Raw genomic sequence first — 19,311 nt, 5'->3', positions numbered from 1 at the left:
GGACCAGTCCCTCAGTATCCCGGGAATACTGGGACAATCACGGTGGAAGTGGTCTCCTCTACATATGACACATGGCGACTTAGGCCCGGTCCGTGCTGTGTGTGGATTTCCGTTAGATGTCTTTTGCTTGCCCCCAGCCACCTTAGGCTCCTTCTGCTTCTTTTCTTTCTTCTTCTTCTCCTTCTTCTTCTCTATGGGGGCTCCGCCTTTGGCGGCTCGACCTTTCGAAGAGGAAGGATCGGAGGAAGATCCATAAGAAGTGGAAGGCTGGAGGGTAGCTCTAGACTGGTCTAACTGTTGACGCGACTATTCAGGAACCGTGGTGTTCTGAACTACCGTGGTTGAGAATAGCCAAACTGGCAGGCCAATCGTCAGCCCTGGAAGCGACAATGTGGCCATGTGGGGCGCACCAACTTCTCCCCAAGAGGAGAAAGGGCTAGGGGTCCCATCATGTGGAATCCCTTGGTTGGTGTGTTCCATGTTCTCAACCTTAAGATCAACATAGGAATCAGGGGTAATTATGTTCCGTTTAGAATGAATTTTATATGACGACGCTTTAGACACAACTTGCTTTTTCAATTTTTAAGAGTCGAGAAAAAGCTAAAGATGACTCTAGTCTCCTTCGATGTATTAACGAGCCCGAAGTGACAAATGCTCGGATGGAATTTTTCAGTTATAGAGTTTGAAAAAGGCCAAAAGAAACTACTCTGGAGTTCTAGGCAGAGGGTGTGCCAAACCTTTCGCGAAACCACAGAATATGTTTTACGGTACGAGTGGTCGATCTTCGTGAATGCTGTGTTCACTGCATCGTGATCAGTAGGGCAGCCGACACGACTTCCTATGGATAAAGGCTTTGTTCCTATAGGGGTCCCCCAATATACGCGACGGTACACGGGGGCACAAGTCCGTATTAGTGCTATCGTCCCTCAGGAGGAATCACCCACCTTCGTAGAGATCGACAGTCACTATGTTTAACGACGCCGGAACACGTCTCTACCTAGACCTCTACTGTGTTTCGTTATGTTTCAAAGCGTTGTTAGATAAATTCAGTTCGTTTTAGGTTGATCTTGCTTAGCAGTTTGCCTTTATGGATCACCACGTGATGTATGATACAACTCCTAAATGCAGTCTAAGAATGATAAGCAAGCTTTTTCAATTCTTTCAACTTTATGAAAATCTTAACTACTGAGGGAAAAGAAAGACATCATCTTTTCAAACAGATTATAGAGCACACACTGATGCACTTTTCCTAAATCGACATGCAAACTGTCAATATGCACATGCACAATGCAAGTATTTCTTTTCTTCTTCCTTAATGTTGATGTATTACAAAAAGTAAGCTGTTGTACGATTTCGAATTCAATTTCAAGCGAAAGCAAACAAGTTTTGGTCCAATAATCAAAAGAACACCTTAAGATTCACTCGTTTCAACACAAGAAATACTGAAATTCGAACCATATAACGAAAGCAAATGCTCAAGCAGCTATGAACAGCAATAAACTAGCTCTTAGAATCACAACGACACTTTCCTACAGGTCTAGATCCAAGAGGTCACAGCAAGACTAGTTCACTTTCGCTACGGGAAACTGTGAATGAAAGCAAGAAATACAATAAGAACAATCAAGGTTTCTACATACAACTGAGGCGGAATGAAGGCAAAGAAAGGTAGTTTCAGCTGGGTATACAGGTTGACAACAGGCTGCAAAAACAATATTGAAAACTGGGCAACAGACAGTAGGGAACCCCAGTTGCACAAGGAAAAACTGGATCAGCGCAGGTACTGCACTGTCAATCTGACATGCAGCGCAGGTAGCCCCTTCGGGACCTGCGTTGCAGCGTAGGTAGCCCCTTCGGGACCTGCGTTGCAGCGCAGGTAGCCTTTGTTGCAGCTGCACTGATGAGACAACTCTCGTCTCTCTCAGATTCCGGGTCACAGTTTGCTAAAAAATCAATGGTTTTTGGCCAAATCAGAGGCTATCAGCCAAGTATACACTAGAGGATGATTAAGGAAGATGAACACTATCACAAAGAGCTAAAAAGAGTCCTTGTGGATCAGCTCTTCAAATCATAAACATGCCCAGCACTGAGCTAGAGTAGCTGCCCTCTACTTTGCATTCGAAGGATTCGAATGCAGTTCGATTTGGTACTCCCTTTGTTTAAGAAATGAATAGCAAGAAACACAAGCTATCAACAAGACACGATCCCCAGCGGAGTCGCCAGTCTGTTGTGGGGGAAAGTATCCAACTCAGAATGACCCTAACCCACTCTAAGGGTTACAGTTCCTTGGCAACAGCTGAAGCAAAGCTATCTAAAGTTACTTCTTTATGACATGCAAGAGATAAAAGGAAGAGATCCACTTACCGATGTCTTGTGAAAATGGTCGATCCAATCTCCTCTATTTGCCGCTTGCTCCCAGCTCCAAGTCTTTTCACGGGCCCAGCTACACGAGATCCTGCAAACAAGACAAAGAAAGGAAACTACAAGAAGCATGCATTCATAATTGATTCAAGGATTAGCATAAATCAAATACGCAAGTAAGACAATACACCATTGAAACACATGCGAATAGAAGAACCTCAAATGCTTTATTAATATAAGGAAGTAAGGTTCAGGTGGTGATACAACCGTAAGAGGTCCAATCCAGCATCACCTTCCCGACGGAAAGAAATCTCCTCTTCACCTCCCTCAAGCAATCACCCAATGCTCACAACTGTAAACCAACAACAATTCTTTGCACTAAATTCCCGGCCTCCAGATCCCATGGGATGAGATCCTTATATAGAGTTTTGGAGTGAAGATAAGTCAACTGGATGTGTGACTTGTTGTCCTCTTCAACTCCAGTTGTTCTTCAGTCCTTGAGTCCACTCGGAGTTTCTACCTTCTACTTGGAGTTTTAGAACCTCTTTACTCATCATTAGGCGAATCAAGTGTCATTTTGGAAGCTTCCTGGGCACTGGCACATTGAGAAAAGATTCCTCCACATGTCAAAGTACGCCCAGCGCAGGTAGCCTTTGTTGCACTTGCAATGCAGCGCAGGTACACCATAGAGCTTTTGACATTCAGCGCAGGTGCTCAGTGGAGTAGTTGACATGATCCAAAATTGACCTGTTTTTGAGTGTTTTTCAGTGGAGAACTGATTTGCAGTGCTGTGGTTTGCTGACCTTGTTCCTCTAAGGGTAAGAACAACATGTTTAGGGACTTTGGATCCCTCAGATTATTGACATTTCATGCTTCATGCTGTAAGGCACAAAAATGTCTATAACAAGGTGGAAACCTCCACATCTATGGGTGCTTGATCACCTGGACTGTCTAGATGAGTTGGGCCTTTGCCATGCAGTAACACTGCTTTTATCCTTGTCAAATGCTTGTCCATGGCTTTAAATTCCAACTGCATCATGTTCATCATCATCAGAATTTTGTTTTTAGTGTCATTTTTGGAAAGGAGTACCCTTCCCTGCAGCTGTCTAGTTGTAATGGGACTGGTACATCTACTATTGATAGATGACCTTTCAGCAATGAAGCAGTGATACCTCTCAAATTTCCATTGCCATTTTCCCACCCTCAAATGCTAGTTCCAACTCACACGGCAATTGATGAGATTTCGGGGTTATGTATGCCTTGAGGAGGCCCTGCTGCAGATAGAATCCACCTCAGAAGTGCGTGCCCCAGCCAACTGAGGAGTAAGGACTTGACGAGAGGAAGAAAATAAGGAGACCTGAGTAGGAGCCGATCCCAAGAGGAGGGTAGCCTAAGATGGTCTGGTCCCTCTCTCACACCACACCTCGACAAAGCCTCACACCACCATAAACAAAACCAGAAAAACCATAAAGCAACAAGGAATAACAGAGGATGCCCTGGATTCAGCATAATCAGATAGAAATTTCCATTCATGAATAACATTTACCATCATGAAACAACACAATGTGCCTTTGCAAAGCTTCCCAAATCTGAACTGAGACCTTGCAAAGATTGCTTTTCTCATGCGAGGAGTTTGGTGGAGAGTAAAAGCATCATCTGAGATAATGAAGGGACGTACAACTGTGTACACATTCTCATGAAGTGGTGTGGTGGGCACATCTACCTTGCTGGGGTTAGATGAAGTTAATTTGATGTAAAGCATCAAAGAGGAAACATGACATCAATGACTAGTTAAATGTGTTGTTTAGAAATTAGACAAGGTTAGAGAAGGTTATATTGAAATTTCACATTGGGTTGGCCTATACTTATACCCCTTTTTTGGTTTCTTCTCTTTTTTCAGCTTTTATTTGTTTACGCAGAGGAGAATTTGCATGTTTGCAAAATGATGCTTTCAGAAACATCTTCATCCATCTGACAAATCTATAATTTCTCCATAAGTATACAAAAATGGTGAGGAGTGCAGAGTTCCTAAACTACTGGTCTGTCTGATCTTCTGCTGTTAAAACTTAAAGTTAGCTCTAAGAGTCTAAACAAAACAATTTGATAGTTAATTTTGTATGAATTGAAACTTCTGTGTCTACCTTAGATAAAATTATACTTTGAAGCACATCGTTGTAGATTATACAACCTTTAGGCATACATATTTTCTTGATTATCTCTTCTATTTTTTGCCTCACACCGGATACTTCTAATTGATTTATTCCAAAGTGTGTTTCCATCAATAGTATCAATAGATTTTCGTATATGGGACCTTGCTAAAAAGATCTTGCATTCTGTCCCTCGTACCTTATTTAAGAAATGCCACCCATTTCCAATGGAGTAGAGGCCACTTGTTTTCATTTTTATCTCTCCAAAGGATGTTTCTAATGATGCTCTCTAGATATTGTATAATTGTAGCAGGGGCCATTAGAATGTTGCTTTGATAGAGGGATATCTGATAGGATTGGCCAGTGTCCAGTCTCTTTCCGTATGTTTCAAACTTGATAGGTAAATAGGATAGGCCAATGGGATTGCTAACTTCATCAGTGTTGATGAGGTAGGGATGTAAATATTGCCCTATCTCTTCTATTTAAGAAAAGCCCCATCTCTTGTCCGTCATGCCCATGGGGGAAGTTCAGTTTAGGTTTCAGCTTATTGTATAATACCAGTGTCCAGTCACTTGCCTTATGCTTCAAACTTGACAGATAAATAGGATGGGCCAATGGGATTGATAACTTCGTTAGTGTTGATATAAGGTAGAGGCGTGAAGGTTGCCCCTGATAGAGGATATTACAAGTAGAGGAAGGTTCTCAACATGGCATTACTAAGTGATTGCATCCATCTAGAATTTGAAGAATTATATATTTTTGCTTGTCTCTGCATTAGATATGTCTACTAAATGCTTCCAGTTAATGGGGCATTGATTTGAGCATTCAATATATTTTTATTCTTTATCAAAGTATTCTTTTGTTGTATTTGTATTTTTCAATTTATGCCTTACGGCGTTTCCTTTGCAACATCTGGTGCAAATGCTAGTATATCTTACCTCATTTTATGGTTAACATTGTATAACAAAAACATGCGTTGTGTTATGTAATTAATACTAACATGTAATATTGATTTTTTTTGTCAGAATGCTATAGGTAATGATTACCAAGACGATGATCCAAATTATGTTCAACATATATCAGGAGATGATGAGGATGAGGATGAGGATGATGGTGGTGAAGGAGGAGATGATGATGATAGTTGCGGTGTTGGTGATGATGTGGATCAGAGTAATGAGGATGGTCAAGATGATCATGAGGATGATCTTGGTGGTGGTAGCTAGGCATGCACATGCATTGTTTTTTATGAAGAAATTATTGTGTAGAATGACATTGTTATGTTTAGATGGGTGTTGTGAATTTACCCTATATCAATGAGACATTTTGATTTTGTAATCATACGATGAGTTTGATTTATGTATGTTGTTAATTTATCGTAGAATAACGATATTCATGAAATATTTTGATTTGTTAATCGTATTTGAATTTTACTTGTTTTGATTAAAAATAATACTGATTTTATTAGTATTATGTTGCTATTTTATACATGTTTTGAAAATTGTTAATGACACATTGTTATTTTTTTGGATAGATGTTGTCAATTTCTCTTAAATTTCTTCACAAATGATTTTGAATTGTGATATCTACTTTAAAGATATTTAGAAACTATCATATATTTCACTATGAATCTATAAAGGGGGTCATATATGTAAAGAAAAATATACTCTATATAAGAAGTCAAATGCGGATGTAACCATGGATGCAAAATTGAAAGTAAAATTGGATGTTAAACTAGGAATTAATACAAAATGCAAACAATTGACATACAAAGTGTTTTAAATTAGAAGTGAAAAATTGTGCAATAGTTGACATAAAGAAGGGAACAAAACATGGCATACAAAAGGATATCAAATTGGGCAATAACAAGGACACATAAATGGGCACCAAATTAGATGCAAAAAAAGACAACAACTAGATGTAAAATAAGATGCAAAGTTGAGCGTTAAAAAGAAGCAAAAAACGTTACAAATTAATATGCCAAATGATGATGCAAATAATGGTGTAAATTTGGGATGCAAACTTGGGTGCAAAAAAAGAAAAAAAAAAAGACGTAAGAAAGACATAAAACAAGATGCAAAATGGGGCTGAAAAAAGGTGAAACCAAGGATGCCATATTGGATGTAAAAAATGATTCCTAATCACATGCAAATTTAGGCTCGAACTCAGACACAAAATTATATGCAAATGTGGACACAAAATGAGGCAAAAAAAGATGCAAATTTGGATGGTGAAAACGATGTAAAACTAGACACCAAAAAAATGCAAAATTGGATGAAAAAGTCGGTGTAAATAATGGTGCAACATTGGACACAAGTAGACACAAAAAATGGTGCAAAAAAGGGCATAAAATAGCTTAAAATTGGATGCAAAACTTGGTGCAAAAACAAATACAAAAGTAGACGTAAAAAATGGCTCTAAATTGAATGTACCATTAGACACAAAATAAGATGCAAAGGTGGACACAACACATGACTCAACATAAGATGCAAATATAAATGCAAATTTGGATGCTCAAAATGATGTAACATTAGATGCAAGAGATGGTGTTAAAAATGATGCAAAATTGGATGAAACAAATGACGCAAAATATGGTGCAAAATGAGATGGGAAAATGGAGACAAATCAAACGTAAATGTGGATGTAAAAAATGGTCCAAAAAAAGATGCAAAAATGGGCACAAAAATGGATGCAAAATTTGTTGCTAAATCAAATTCAACACATGGTGCAAAGATAGGCACCAAAGCTGGTGCAAAAATAGAAGCAAAAACTAGTGTAAGACTAGATACAAAACCTGGCGTAAGACTAGATGCAAAAACTGACACAAAATGGATGCATAAAAAGGCGTTAAATTGGATTCAAATACAGTGTAAACTTGATGCAAATGATGGTGCAAAAATGGAAGCAAAGAATGACACAAAATAGGAAGCAAAAGAGAATGAAAAATAGATGAAAAAAATGACACAAAACTAGAAGCAAAACCTGTCATAAAATAAGATGCAAATCTTGGTTCAAAATTTGACGCAAAAAATGATGCATAGTTTGGTGTAAAAAATGATGCAAAATCTAGCGTGAAAAAGGATGCAAAATCAGGTGCAAAAAAGGACGCTTTAAAAATTGTACAATAAAGCCAGATTTAGCGCCAGGTTGCTCATCACAATTACAAAAAAAATGCACTAAAATCTGGCGCTAAATCTGGCGCAAATTGCTGGTTTTGTTGTAGTGGTGTATTATGCCAATCTAGTGTTAGAAATAGCTTGGTTCTCCTACACTCAATCAGTATCTGACAATTCTAAAGGCTTTTGATGGTTGAGGGTTCCATCCTTTTGGTATTTTGGAAGATTTACCTATAGGGGTTGAAGGAAAAATTGTAAATCTAGATGTGGAAGTGGTTGATGCCCCTCTAGTTTACAACCTTCTTCTGGGTCACAATTGGTCTTATGCTATGACTGTTATTGTTTCATCAATATTTCGGCTTGTTAAGTTTCCTCATAACGGAAAGATCGTTACGATAGACTAGCTGATTTATTTCTCATCTGACCTAGCCTCTACTGATAGTGTTCAGAATGTCGGTAAAACAACTATCCCTTACAAGGATGTTGGGGTAGGTTTGATTAAAGATTCTGGTTTACTAGGAACTTTTTCCATCCCTCCTCCTAACGTATTGCCTTCTATTCAATCTATTCATATGATTTCATCAAACACAATTGCTTTTGATGATCCTTGGATCATACCTTTCGATTTCGAGGTGGATTCATTTGATGGCTTGATGCCTTTGAATCCATTTGAAATTGCATATCAGGCGGTACAGTTGTTTTCTGATTCCTGACCTATCGCGAGGATAGTTTGTTCCTGTCTCAAACTCCTTAAAAAATGAAATAAGGAGTCATGAGCATAGTTCCTGGTCTTGTGTCAAGCTCGTTAAAAAATGAAACAAGGAGTCAACGAGGATAGGTTGTTCCTATATCAACCTCGTTAGAAAATGAAACTGGATGTCATGAGCATAGTTCCTTGTCTCATGTCAAGCTCGTTAAAAATGAAACAAGGGTTTTGAGGATAGTTCTTTTCCTGTGTCAACCTCATTAAAAATAAATAAATGAAACAACTCCCTTTCCGAGTTGAGTCTTTCCAAGATCTTGAAAGTGAACCTTCATTCCATCCACCTCGTTGAATGCAATGAATCTTGGGGGGCATGTACCTCGTTTTGCGTCATTATGCTGGGGGCATGAGAATTTATAACAAGCATAGTTTTTCATTTCAAGCTTTCGTAAACATGAAACCGAATCTAGGCAGAGTTCTCTATGGTTCAAGCTTGTGTAAAAATAAACCTATACCCAATTTACATCTCATGATTGCCGTCTTTATCCGCTAAATTCTGTTAGATGAGCCTTGGTTGTTTTCATTCCATCGCCACCATCTCTTTGGCCGATCATATGCTTTCACTTGGTTGTTTTTTCCTTTCCTGAGGGACCGCAGTTATGAGTGGTTTTGTTAGCCAACCTCTTAACCATTACATGTTTTGAGCAGTTCCTCCATTGCCGGAACCAGTTGCTACCCTTTATACCACTCGTTCCTCTAGGACGAGTCCTCTTTAAGCTCTTTTCTGACTCGTAAAATATGAAAAGATTGCTGAGTTTTTCCCTTTTTAATTCGTTAAAACAGAACTAAAAGGACGATCCACTTACAGCTCTTTTCTGACTGCATAAACATGAAAAGATTGCCTGACTTTTGTCGTTTCAAGTTCAATATTGGTTATAAAACGACGTGTCTTTGATCACTTTTTTACTTTTTCAGATCAAGGCCACTTATTACGAAAAGTACTCCTTGATCATAATGGTCAAGCGGTTCTCTCAAGTATTGTTTTATACTTTTTCGGGCTTGGGAGACACAAATTTACGAAAAAGGACATCCATGGAGTTTTCTTAAGTTTTTCTTCTGACTCCCTAAAATTGAAAAACACCGAGTTTTTCCTATACTGGACTCGTTAAAATTAAACAGTAAAGGACCTGTTCAATTTTAAAAATAGGAACGAACCACTCCTTCTTAGGGTTTGAATTTTAAACTAAGTTGGACTCATCCGAAGGATGAGCTTATAACCAAGAAAATGTTATCCTCCTCAATCTTGTCAAAAATAAAGAGGTACTTGCCAGAAATGGTGGGGGAAAAGAGAGAAAAATGAACCTATTTTTTATACTTTGTGTTTTAGAAAAGCATATAACCACTCTTGAACACGACACTTTTTGTTCACTTGGGTTGGGAAATCCTTTGCCTAACAGTTAATCAAACCATATTGAAAGTCTTCAGCCGGTTCCTGGGTATTAGCTTTGGGTCAATTGTCACCAAACCATCTGCAGTGTCGTTATGTGTTCAAGACGTCAGTTCAAATAAACCATTAATTTGCAAAATATCTGTCATCCATCTTGACCATCCCTGAGTTAGTCCTTGCAAAATATATTTCTTCAAAGTTTATCTATGATTTCTTGTTGTGGGCTTGCCTACGACGGATCGCTTTCTATCGACTTCAGCTCATTATCTAGAAAGATGATCTAGAAATCATCAGTACCTTGGAATCTGCATGCCCTAATGGCAGGTTTCTCGCCTTCGATGACAGGTTGCATCATTGACCTTCGATCAAAGGATTCTATGACATGTTCGACATCAGCTCATCTATTCACATGTCATGGATTGTACTGAGTACTTTGAGAGCCATTGACATTACGGGTGGTTTCTATCACACTTTTTAATAGTTCACATCATTGACTAGTAATCAAGTGGTTTCTACCATGTTCGACTTTGACACATTCTTCACATGGATAGAATCATACTAGTTCGGGAAGCAGAAATCAAGACCTTGGATCTAGTTTCCACCATCCAGGCTGCGAGGAATTTTGTTATTCATTATACAGTGAACTATTCATAAACAGATGGCTCTGCCCATACTATGTCTGCATATGTCTATACTTGTGATGTATTACAAAATCATTCCTGTATCAGAGCAATTTAGTTAGTTTTTAGTCAGTTTTGATATGAGCATGGGAATGCCTACCTCAGTGATGATATGTTCACACACACACACACACACACACACATATTGTATTGAATGTTTTTACAGCTTCTGACTGGGGTGTCCACAGGATGATCCTTGAAATGATAAAGTACTTCACTCTTCTTAGATGAAAAATGCTATCCTCATCTATTATAGACTTCGCACTTTAGGGGGCAATCTGTTGCACAAAATATTGTCACCATGACATTTTGCAATCGATGTGAGTATATCACCACTCATACTTTCCTCCTTTGCAAGTCTTAAACCTTAGTTCTTCATGTCAAGCCTTGAAAATAAGAGAAAGCCCTTAAAAGTCTCTAAAACTCTGGTTCCGCACTTTCTCTTAGCATTACCTACGGTCCTGCACCTAATGGTCATGTCCTCTGCGTACCTGACCACTCTGTCTCTGTGTAATGGGTGCGGACCCTTGTAAAAGTCAAAAAGCTGCAAGTACATTCTTAAAAACTCACTTTGAGTCATTTTTGGAAGCTTCTAGAAGGAATCTTGAGGTGGCAAGTTCGCTCCTTTAAGGTTCATGCATCCCATACCTTAAGGAGCTAACCCCTTGATGTGAGGAGCTTATCCCTTTGAAAGAGGACTCTATCCCTTCATAGGTGGACCTGTAACCTCCTTCCTTTGCACTATAAAATGAAGCATTGGGCTGGTTATTGAGGAGGTGGAAAGCTGAAGATTTTTGAGGTGAAATGCTGCTCGAACTTAGTCTTCCTAATTGAGATTTTGTGAGAAAAGATTACATACCTTGTTGATCTCATTTGGAAGAGTGTGAGGCTTGTCAAAGTAGAGGAGATTCCTGTTTCGGACCCTGGGAAGAGCTTGTACAACATCAAGGCACCAAAGGTTGTAAAGTTCTTCTTATTCAAAGTTAATACAATCAAGTTTATTTTTCTCAATAAGCCGTGTTTTATGGTTTATTTCATGGATTCCTTGATCACCATGATGAACATGATTTATTATATTAGCTATGTAGGTGTTATTTGATGTGTGCTTGTTTGTGATTGCAGGTTCTCAAAAGGAAACTCTTTCAGACAGTTGAAGGATGGCTGCTACAAACTAGCGTTGGACTTAAGGTAGGGTCTAAAACACCTCTTTAGTTTTTATTAATGAATCACAATATGTTTAGAGAAAGGTAGATTTGCTTGTCCTGTTTGTTGCTAGATATCTTTTGATACTAGGGAGATCAGCCTTGTCCGCAAGAACGATTTATCCGACCAACGCTTAGTTCTTTCTTTATGGATGCAATGTAGTTCTCATTGTTCCATGTCATCGAAAGATCATCTACATACACCATAAGATATACAAATGTTTTTCCAACCTTCTTGACAAATAAAGTCACATCATCAAGATCATAATGTTTGAAATTGAGTTTCAAAAGATGTTTAATCAACTTCTCATACCAGGCTCGCGGTGCTTGCTTGAGGCCATACAAGTATTGTACAAGCTTGCATACTTTTAGTTCCTAACCCTTCACAATAAATCCTTCTGGTTGGGACATAAAAACATTTTCTTTCAAATATCCATTCAAGAAATCAGTTTTTACATCCATTTGATGGAATTTCCAACTGTTCTAAGCTTCCAAGGCAAATGTCTCTCGATGGTAACCCATTTTGCTGTGTGGAAAATAGTATCTTCATAGTCAACCCCTTCCTTCTGTGTAAAACCTTTTTCCACAAGCCTAGATTTGTGCTTGCCAAGTGAGCCATTTGATTTATACTTGTTTTTGAAGACCCACTTTTAGCCTATTGGTTTTGTTCCAAATGGAGGATCAAGCATCTTCTAGGTGCCATTATTTATCAAAGAATCGTTGTCTTTTTGCATCACTTCTTTCCATTCACCATGAGAAGTGGCCTTTTTGAAGGAAGTTGGTTTGAAATATGTAGACAAATTTAGTTCACAATCATAAGGAACATCCATATCAACAACAGAATCAGGATCATCTACATCACCTCCATTCTATCTAGTTGAGCTTCTTGTTCCTGTATTTCCAACCTCATAAGGATGACAACTTTCAAGTGTCTTTGTCATCCATTTTGGAGGACCTTTCTAAGATGACCCAGGTTGCTCAGTTAACTGAGATGGGGCTAAATCAAGATTTAGTTTCCTAATTCTATCAATCACATCATTCAAAGTGTCATTAGTGGCTGGAGCTTCATGCAGGGGAGAGAGTGCTTCAGAAGAAGATTCCACAGATTGATCTAGTATAAGGATCCCCTATTCAAGATGTGGAATCTCATTATCAAACTCTTGAAAATACTTTTCATGTCTGAATCTATCCAAGTGATCAAGTTGTCACTCAATAACATTGTCGACCTTGGAAGATTCAAGAAAGATCACATCTCTAGATATTATAAACTTCTTATTAAATTCATCATAGAGATGATATTCTTTGGAGGTATTTAAGTACCCCAAGAAGATACATTTTTGACTCCTTGCACTGAGTTTTTTTCTTTGTTCGTTATGTATCAAGGCATAACAGGTGGAACAAAAAAAAACTGAGATGCCTCACTGAAGGAATGTGGTCGACCATACCACATTTCATAGGGAGTCTTATTTTTAATAACATGATATGAACACCTATTCTTTATATAAAAAACACATAGAACTACGTCAACCCAAAACATCAACTTAACATTCTTGAAAAACATCATTGAACATACCATATTTAAGATTGTCCTGTTCATTCTTTCAGTTACTCCATTTTGTTGGGGATTATAAGGTATGATTGTTTGATGTTTGATCCCATGCTGGTGAAGATAGTTTTAAAATTCATTTGAAGTATATTATTTTCCATTATCAGTACAAATAGAGCCAATATGAGATTGTGCACCATTTTCAATCCATGCATGAAAGTTCTTGAATGTTTCAAAAGCTTCAGATTTGTTCTTCAATAAATAAACCCAACACATTTTGGTATAGTCATGAATAAATGGAATCATATATTTATTACCATTTGTAGAAGGAACAAGCATTGGGCTACATAAACCAGAATGAATGATTTCTAGTTTTCTTTATGCTCTGCAATTAGAATCATAAAAATACTGTTTTTCATGCTTTCCTAAGATACAAGCATCACATTGCTTAAGTTTCCTAGGAATTGTAGGCAAACAAGTAACACCATTTTTCTTCCACAAATGAAGGATGTCATAGTTCAAGTTCCAAAATCTAGCATGAGATAAAAGACTTGATGGAAGTGTACCTTCATCATAGTGAGAATTGTATGAGAAATTTAGTGCACGAGCAGAGGTTCGTTGTAGCTTCATAAATCTTTCTTCTTCTATCCTAGTCATGAAATCTGAGTGATATGATGCTTTTCTAACCTCAACCTTGCCATCAAATATATGAATGGAATGTCGTTGTTGGTTGATGTGGACCAAATACAACAATTTTCTCCTAAATTTAGGGAGGTATAGAACATCATGTAGAAGAAAGTATGGAAGACCAAACAGTTTGATCCTAATGGTGTCAAGCCTCGATGGCTTGAGTTTTGACTTGTCTCTGAAATATACTACTCCATTAACATTATCAGGGAATTATTCAAAGCAATCTCTTGTGAAGTCATGTGGCAAGTTGCTGATGAATCAAGCAACCAAACATATTTTGATGAAGCAAGTGAATCATTAAATAAGTCTTCAGTTACTCCAATGTTGCAATGTGCCACAACATAATCAGTGGACTCGGGTGATTTTCCTTTCCCTTTACCAGGTATTTTACTTTTTTCTTCATTTCTTTCTTGCTTGATTCTATCCCAAGGAAACTTACATGTGGAAGAATCATGTCCATCTCTATTTCATTGTATGCAATGAATATCATACCTTTCTCCTTGGAAATGTATACTCCCACTGCCTCTAATATTATTCCTTCTTTTTCCTCTTCGACCACCTCTTCCTGTAGAAGAATATTTAGCAAGATTATTCTCTTTTTGTGCAAGGCACACAACTTTCAGAATACTGAGGTGTTGTCTTCTTCCCAAAAGCCTTCTCTCTTTTAGCGAACTTCTTTTCAAGGGAGTCAAAGGAAATCTCATTAAGTTTTCCACTTGCTTGTAATGACTCAAGATAATGTGAATAAGTGGGATATAGTGCCTTGAAATAAGATATGAGAGGAATATCTATTTCAACACCAGTGGATTTTATTTCATGCATAATGGATCTTACTTCTGATGCTAAGGCAAGAGGGTCATCATTTTTCAACTCAAGATTGAACAACTTAATCATCAATTGAACAACTTTAAGTTTAGAGAGTGAGTCATATAATTCCTTCAACTTCTTTAAGGCTTCAAAGGAATTTAAAAATAGTGAAATATGTTGACTCATTTCTTCATTTACTGACACTTCACTAAGATTTTCAGGTGCATTGTCTCCTTCTCCTTCACAAATCCTTTCCAAAGCTCATTGAAAATGAGGGTATGTTTTATCTTCATGGACCACTCATGGTAGTTCTCTTTTCTAGTGAGAACTACTCCCACTATGGAGATGAGTGAATGCATCATATAATTTCGAATTGAGCCCAAAATAATACTTGCAACAAAAAAATTGTTTGCATCTAATTAATTGGCATACAATTATGTCTTCAAATAAATATGCAAGCTCTCTTTTTCCACTGGGAAAATCAGTAACTTTCATTTATATTTGAAAATTACATAAGCAGATGCCTTAGCATTACATTCTTGTTCATACAATATCCACCTTGTCAGGTGTATTTCAGTGTGTATCAAAAAGATGCTAATTACAATTCATTGTTCGGCTCTGTTGCCTATTCGCATACAAAAAAGATTCTGTTTTACATTTATATCAGCAGTAATTATCAAAAATCTCCATTCTCGGTCAGCTGTTGGGACTGTTGTCCCTCTGTTGCCTCTGATCTATATATGGTCGATGATAAAACTGGTGTTCTTCTGTCCCCTGCTGCTCCACTATTTGTCCATCGCCTCGGGGAAGTGTCGAGGCCTCTTTGGAAAGTTTGTGAGCCTCGCTATTGTGTTCTCTGTAGATATGCACACAAGTGAAATGATCAAAAGCAGCTTTGAGAGTGAGAGTATTATGTAATAGATTGCTGAGAGTGTGTGAGTGGCATGTAGTGACATTATTGATCCAGTTTACAACCACCAACGAATCCCCAAATATATTGATCTGTGTGTGCTGATGTGATAATGCAAAATGGAGGAGGTTATGTAATGCAGAAAGCTCAGCAAAATTGTTTGATCCATTTCCTAATCCCATTTTAGCAAGATATCTGTGCTAATCATTTATGTGGAGGACAAAGCCTCCACCGCACCCAGCTTGGTTTGCTGCCCCGTCGAAAAATGCCCAAGGGATGGATTTATCAATCTCGGGCATGGGCTGAATGGTTCTGATCCTTTGGGGGGGCGGATCTGGTAGTTCATGATAAGCGGCAATAACAGCAATTTCAATCCGGTTGCCCATAATCGGACGATCCTCGAAAATAACCCTATTCCGAGCAAGCCAGATGTACCATGTGGCCACAGGGGGGAGGTTGATTGATTTTGAGTCTGGGTGGCTTTGTGACCAGCTACCCCAAGCACTCTGTAGATCATTTCCACTCCAATGTCCCGAAATTCCCAAATGCTGACATATATTACTCCATAAGGTTTGAACAGCCGGGCAATGAAGAAAGATGTGGTCTGTGAATTCCGTCGCATTTTTGCAGAAGGTGCACCAGGTGGGGCCATGAATAGCCCTGCGGGCCAGCTGTTCTCCCGTGGGAATGATACCATGGAGAGCACACCAGAAAAATAGCTTTGATCGTGGAGAGGCCTTGAGCTTCCAAATGGTATGCCACCACGGGTGGATTTGTTCCGGAGTTCGGTGAGTTATGAGAGCACTGTAACCATGTTTTGGTGCATATATACCATGGTCTGCAGGGCACCAAATAAGTTCATCAGGCCCTTGCTTGATGCGAATATGAGATTCAGTTAAAGCCATAGTATATTGATCCCATTCCTGATGCCATTGTATAGGGAGATCCAAATATTATGCAGATTTCCAAGCTTGTACAAGGATGTTTGTTCGATGTGGATCTGCAATTTGAGCAAAATGCCGGATCCCCCGGGACTGTAGATAATTGATAAGTTCTTGATTTAATACATGTCTGCCCCCACTGTTGCTCCATGGGTCCATACCTATCATGCCCGTCATTCCATCATTTATACGCCAAGCCAAGTTGTCCCGAATGAGAGGGAGGGAATCAATCAAGGCCTTCCATACAGAAGAGCAACCTTTCGTAGACCAGGTTGGTATCCGGGCCCAATCCATAATATTATGAGGCCAGATGTATTTGTGATAAGTAACATGAGTCCACAGATTTTGACTAGTGAGAAAAGTCCATCCCATCTTGGCTGCAAGTGCTTTGGCGAAATCTGGAAGGTCTTTGAGCCCCCAGCCACCCCATTTTTTGGGCAGAGAGATTTTCTTCCAGCTGATCCAAGCAAAAATTCTTTTCTCCTAGCTCCCATTCCAAAGATAGCGATTGCACAACTGCTGCATCCTCCCCAGGATGTTCCTTGGAATCCATGCTAGCGCCATCCAGAAGACCGGAGTGGCCTCTAGCACAGATTTGATTAGCACCAGTCTGCCAGCCCTAGAGAGATATCTGTGGCTCCAGCCCATAAGCCTCTTTTCCATTTTGGCCACCAACCAGACCCAATCAGCTATCCTCTGGCATGTGGGCTTCAGATTGAACCCCAAGGTATTTGAGGCCTCTATCCAAAGAATGCACCGAGTAAGGAAAAGCCTGTAGGGCCGTCCGAGTCTCCTGAACAGATGTGCGAGCACAGGTGATGGTGGATTTCGTCTGATTTGGTAGCATACCAGTAGCATCAGAAAATATTTGCAAGATTTTCAAAAAGGTCCGGGAATCCCTGACACTGCCATCAAGTAGAATAAGGACATCATCCACAAATAGAAGATGTGTAAGGTAGCACAAGTCTGATATGCCAAGACCTCCAATGTCTCCATTCCTCTTTGCAGCTTCCATGAGGCGACTGAGACATTCCATGACCAAGAGGAAGAGAAGTGGAGATAGGGGGCATCCCTGACGCAGACCTCTTTCTGAGTGGAAAAAAGTTGAGGCCGAGCCATTGATGAGGATACTGAACGAGGGAGAGGTGATGCAGGCCATGATCCAAGTAATATAAGCATGTGGGAACCCCAAGTGTATGAGAATCATTTTCAGATAGAGCCAGCTGACACGATCGAAAGCTTTGGAGAGGTCAATTTTGAGGAGGATAGCTTTTAGATTCTTAGACCAGATGGAGTGAAGGGCTTCTTGAGCAAGTCCAATGGCCTCATGAATTTGTCTGGAATCTAGAAAAGAAAATTGCTGCGGTGCGATGGATCTGGAGAGGATAGGTCTAAGCCTGTTAGCAATGATCTTTGAGATGATCTTATATAGACAGTTACACAAAGAAATGGGACGATAATCATCAAAGGATGCCGGGAAATCCGATTTGTGTATGAGGGCAATGAAAGTGGAATTTATAGCATGATAAATGGATCCAGTAGTTCTGCTTTCCTCAACCACCCTCAGCAGGTCCTGCCCCAGATCCTCATAAAAGGCAAGGTAGAATTCGATGGTCCATCCATCTGGACCTGGACTTTTATCTTTCTTGAACCACTTCAACACCCCCTCAAGCTCATTTGCTGTAACAGGGTCTGTTAAGTCCGCCACATCCTCGTCCTCCACAAATCGTGGGAAATGGTGAGCCACATTGATGATGTCCAGTAGATTGGCTTCCCGGGGACTCTTATACAAGTTCCTAAAATGAGAGGTGCCCAGGTGAGAAAGCTTATGAAAGTTGTCTGCAATATCACCATCCGGAGAGGGAAGCTTCCAGATTGTATTAGAAACCTTCCTGCTCTTTGCATAGTTGTGAAAGAACTTTGTGTTGTCGTCCCCAGCTTGAATCCATAATGCTCTGCTTCTTAATCTTATGGATTCCTCCCTCTCTTTGAGGATTTTGGCTTTTTGTCTCTCCAAGTCAATAAGCCAGTCTTTGTCTTCCGCGGATATGAATCCCAGTCCTCGATCATCAGTTAGAGAGAATAGATCAGCCTCTATTTGAGTAAGTTGAGCGGAATCCCTTTCCAATTTCTCCTTTGCCCACTGAATAGATATATGCTTTAATTCAGTAAGATTTCTGCAGAACCCTTTAGCATAAGATTCATTGCCATTAATAGGATGAGCTGACCAGTACTCCTTGATCAGCTTGATGTATGAAGGGTCCTTTAGCCAGGTGTGGTTGAACTTGAAAGGTGCCTTGGGTTTCTTGGAAGGGCCATGCAACTCCAAATAAATAGGGTTATGGTCCAAAATCCCCCCCGAGCCAACCCATTGACGGAACAGATGCACACGCTGGAGAAGAGGCTCTTTAAGGAGAAATCTGTCAAGTCAGTGAGCAAGGGCAGCGTCCCCTACTCGTCTATTCCTCCAGGTAGGAAGGGGACGCTGCAAGGGGATATCAATAAAATTAGATTGCTCTAACAGATTGAGCATGAAATCTGTAATGGGATCGATTTGAGCATCAGATCCCCAGGACTCTCTGAAACCCAGCGAGAAATTAAGATCACCTCCGATGATGACATGATGTTCATTCAGTAAAGGGAGATGGAGGATGTGCTGCCAAAATGCTTCTCTCTGTGAGCAGGGTGCATATATATTGACAATTCTAAGATCCATGCCGAGATCGGCAGAGAAAATATCCATACCAATGAAGCCCGCCCCCCCCCC

The 19,311-nt window shown here is 39.4% G+C and overlaps 1 protein-coding gene across 1 annotated transcript; it reads right to left on the bottom strand.

Moving 5' to 3' along the window:
- Window positions 1–15,803: 15,803 nt before the first annotated feature.
- On the bottom strand, window positions 15,804–16,508 carry LOC149256795 (uncharacterized). The gene has a single exon (XM_089455461.1). It carries the CDS (start codon window positions 16,506–16,508, stop codon window positions 15,804–15,806), a length of 705 nt encoding a protein of 234 aa, XP_089311587.1.
- Window positions 16,509–19,311: the final 2,803 nt, after the last annotated feature.

Source organism: Pinus tabuliformis, chromosome 7 (assembly GCF_031772625.1).
Source record: "Pinus tabuliformis cultivar Carrire ecotype Pingquan chromosome 7, CPIR1, whole genome shotgun sequence".
Taxonomy (NCBI): domain Eukaryota; kingdom Viridiplantae; phylum Streptophyta; class Pinopsida; order Pinales; family Pinaceae; genus Pinus; species Pinus tabuliformis.
This window is presented reverse-complemented; position numbering and strand designations above follow the sequence as displayed.

Excerpts from the sequence above, each read along its gene's own strand:
- LOC149256795 (XM_089455461.1), bottom strand. The coding sequence starts at position 16,508 with ATGGCTTTAACTGAATCTCATATTCGCATCAAGCAAGGGCCTGATGAA.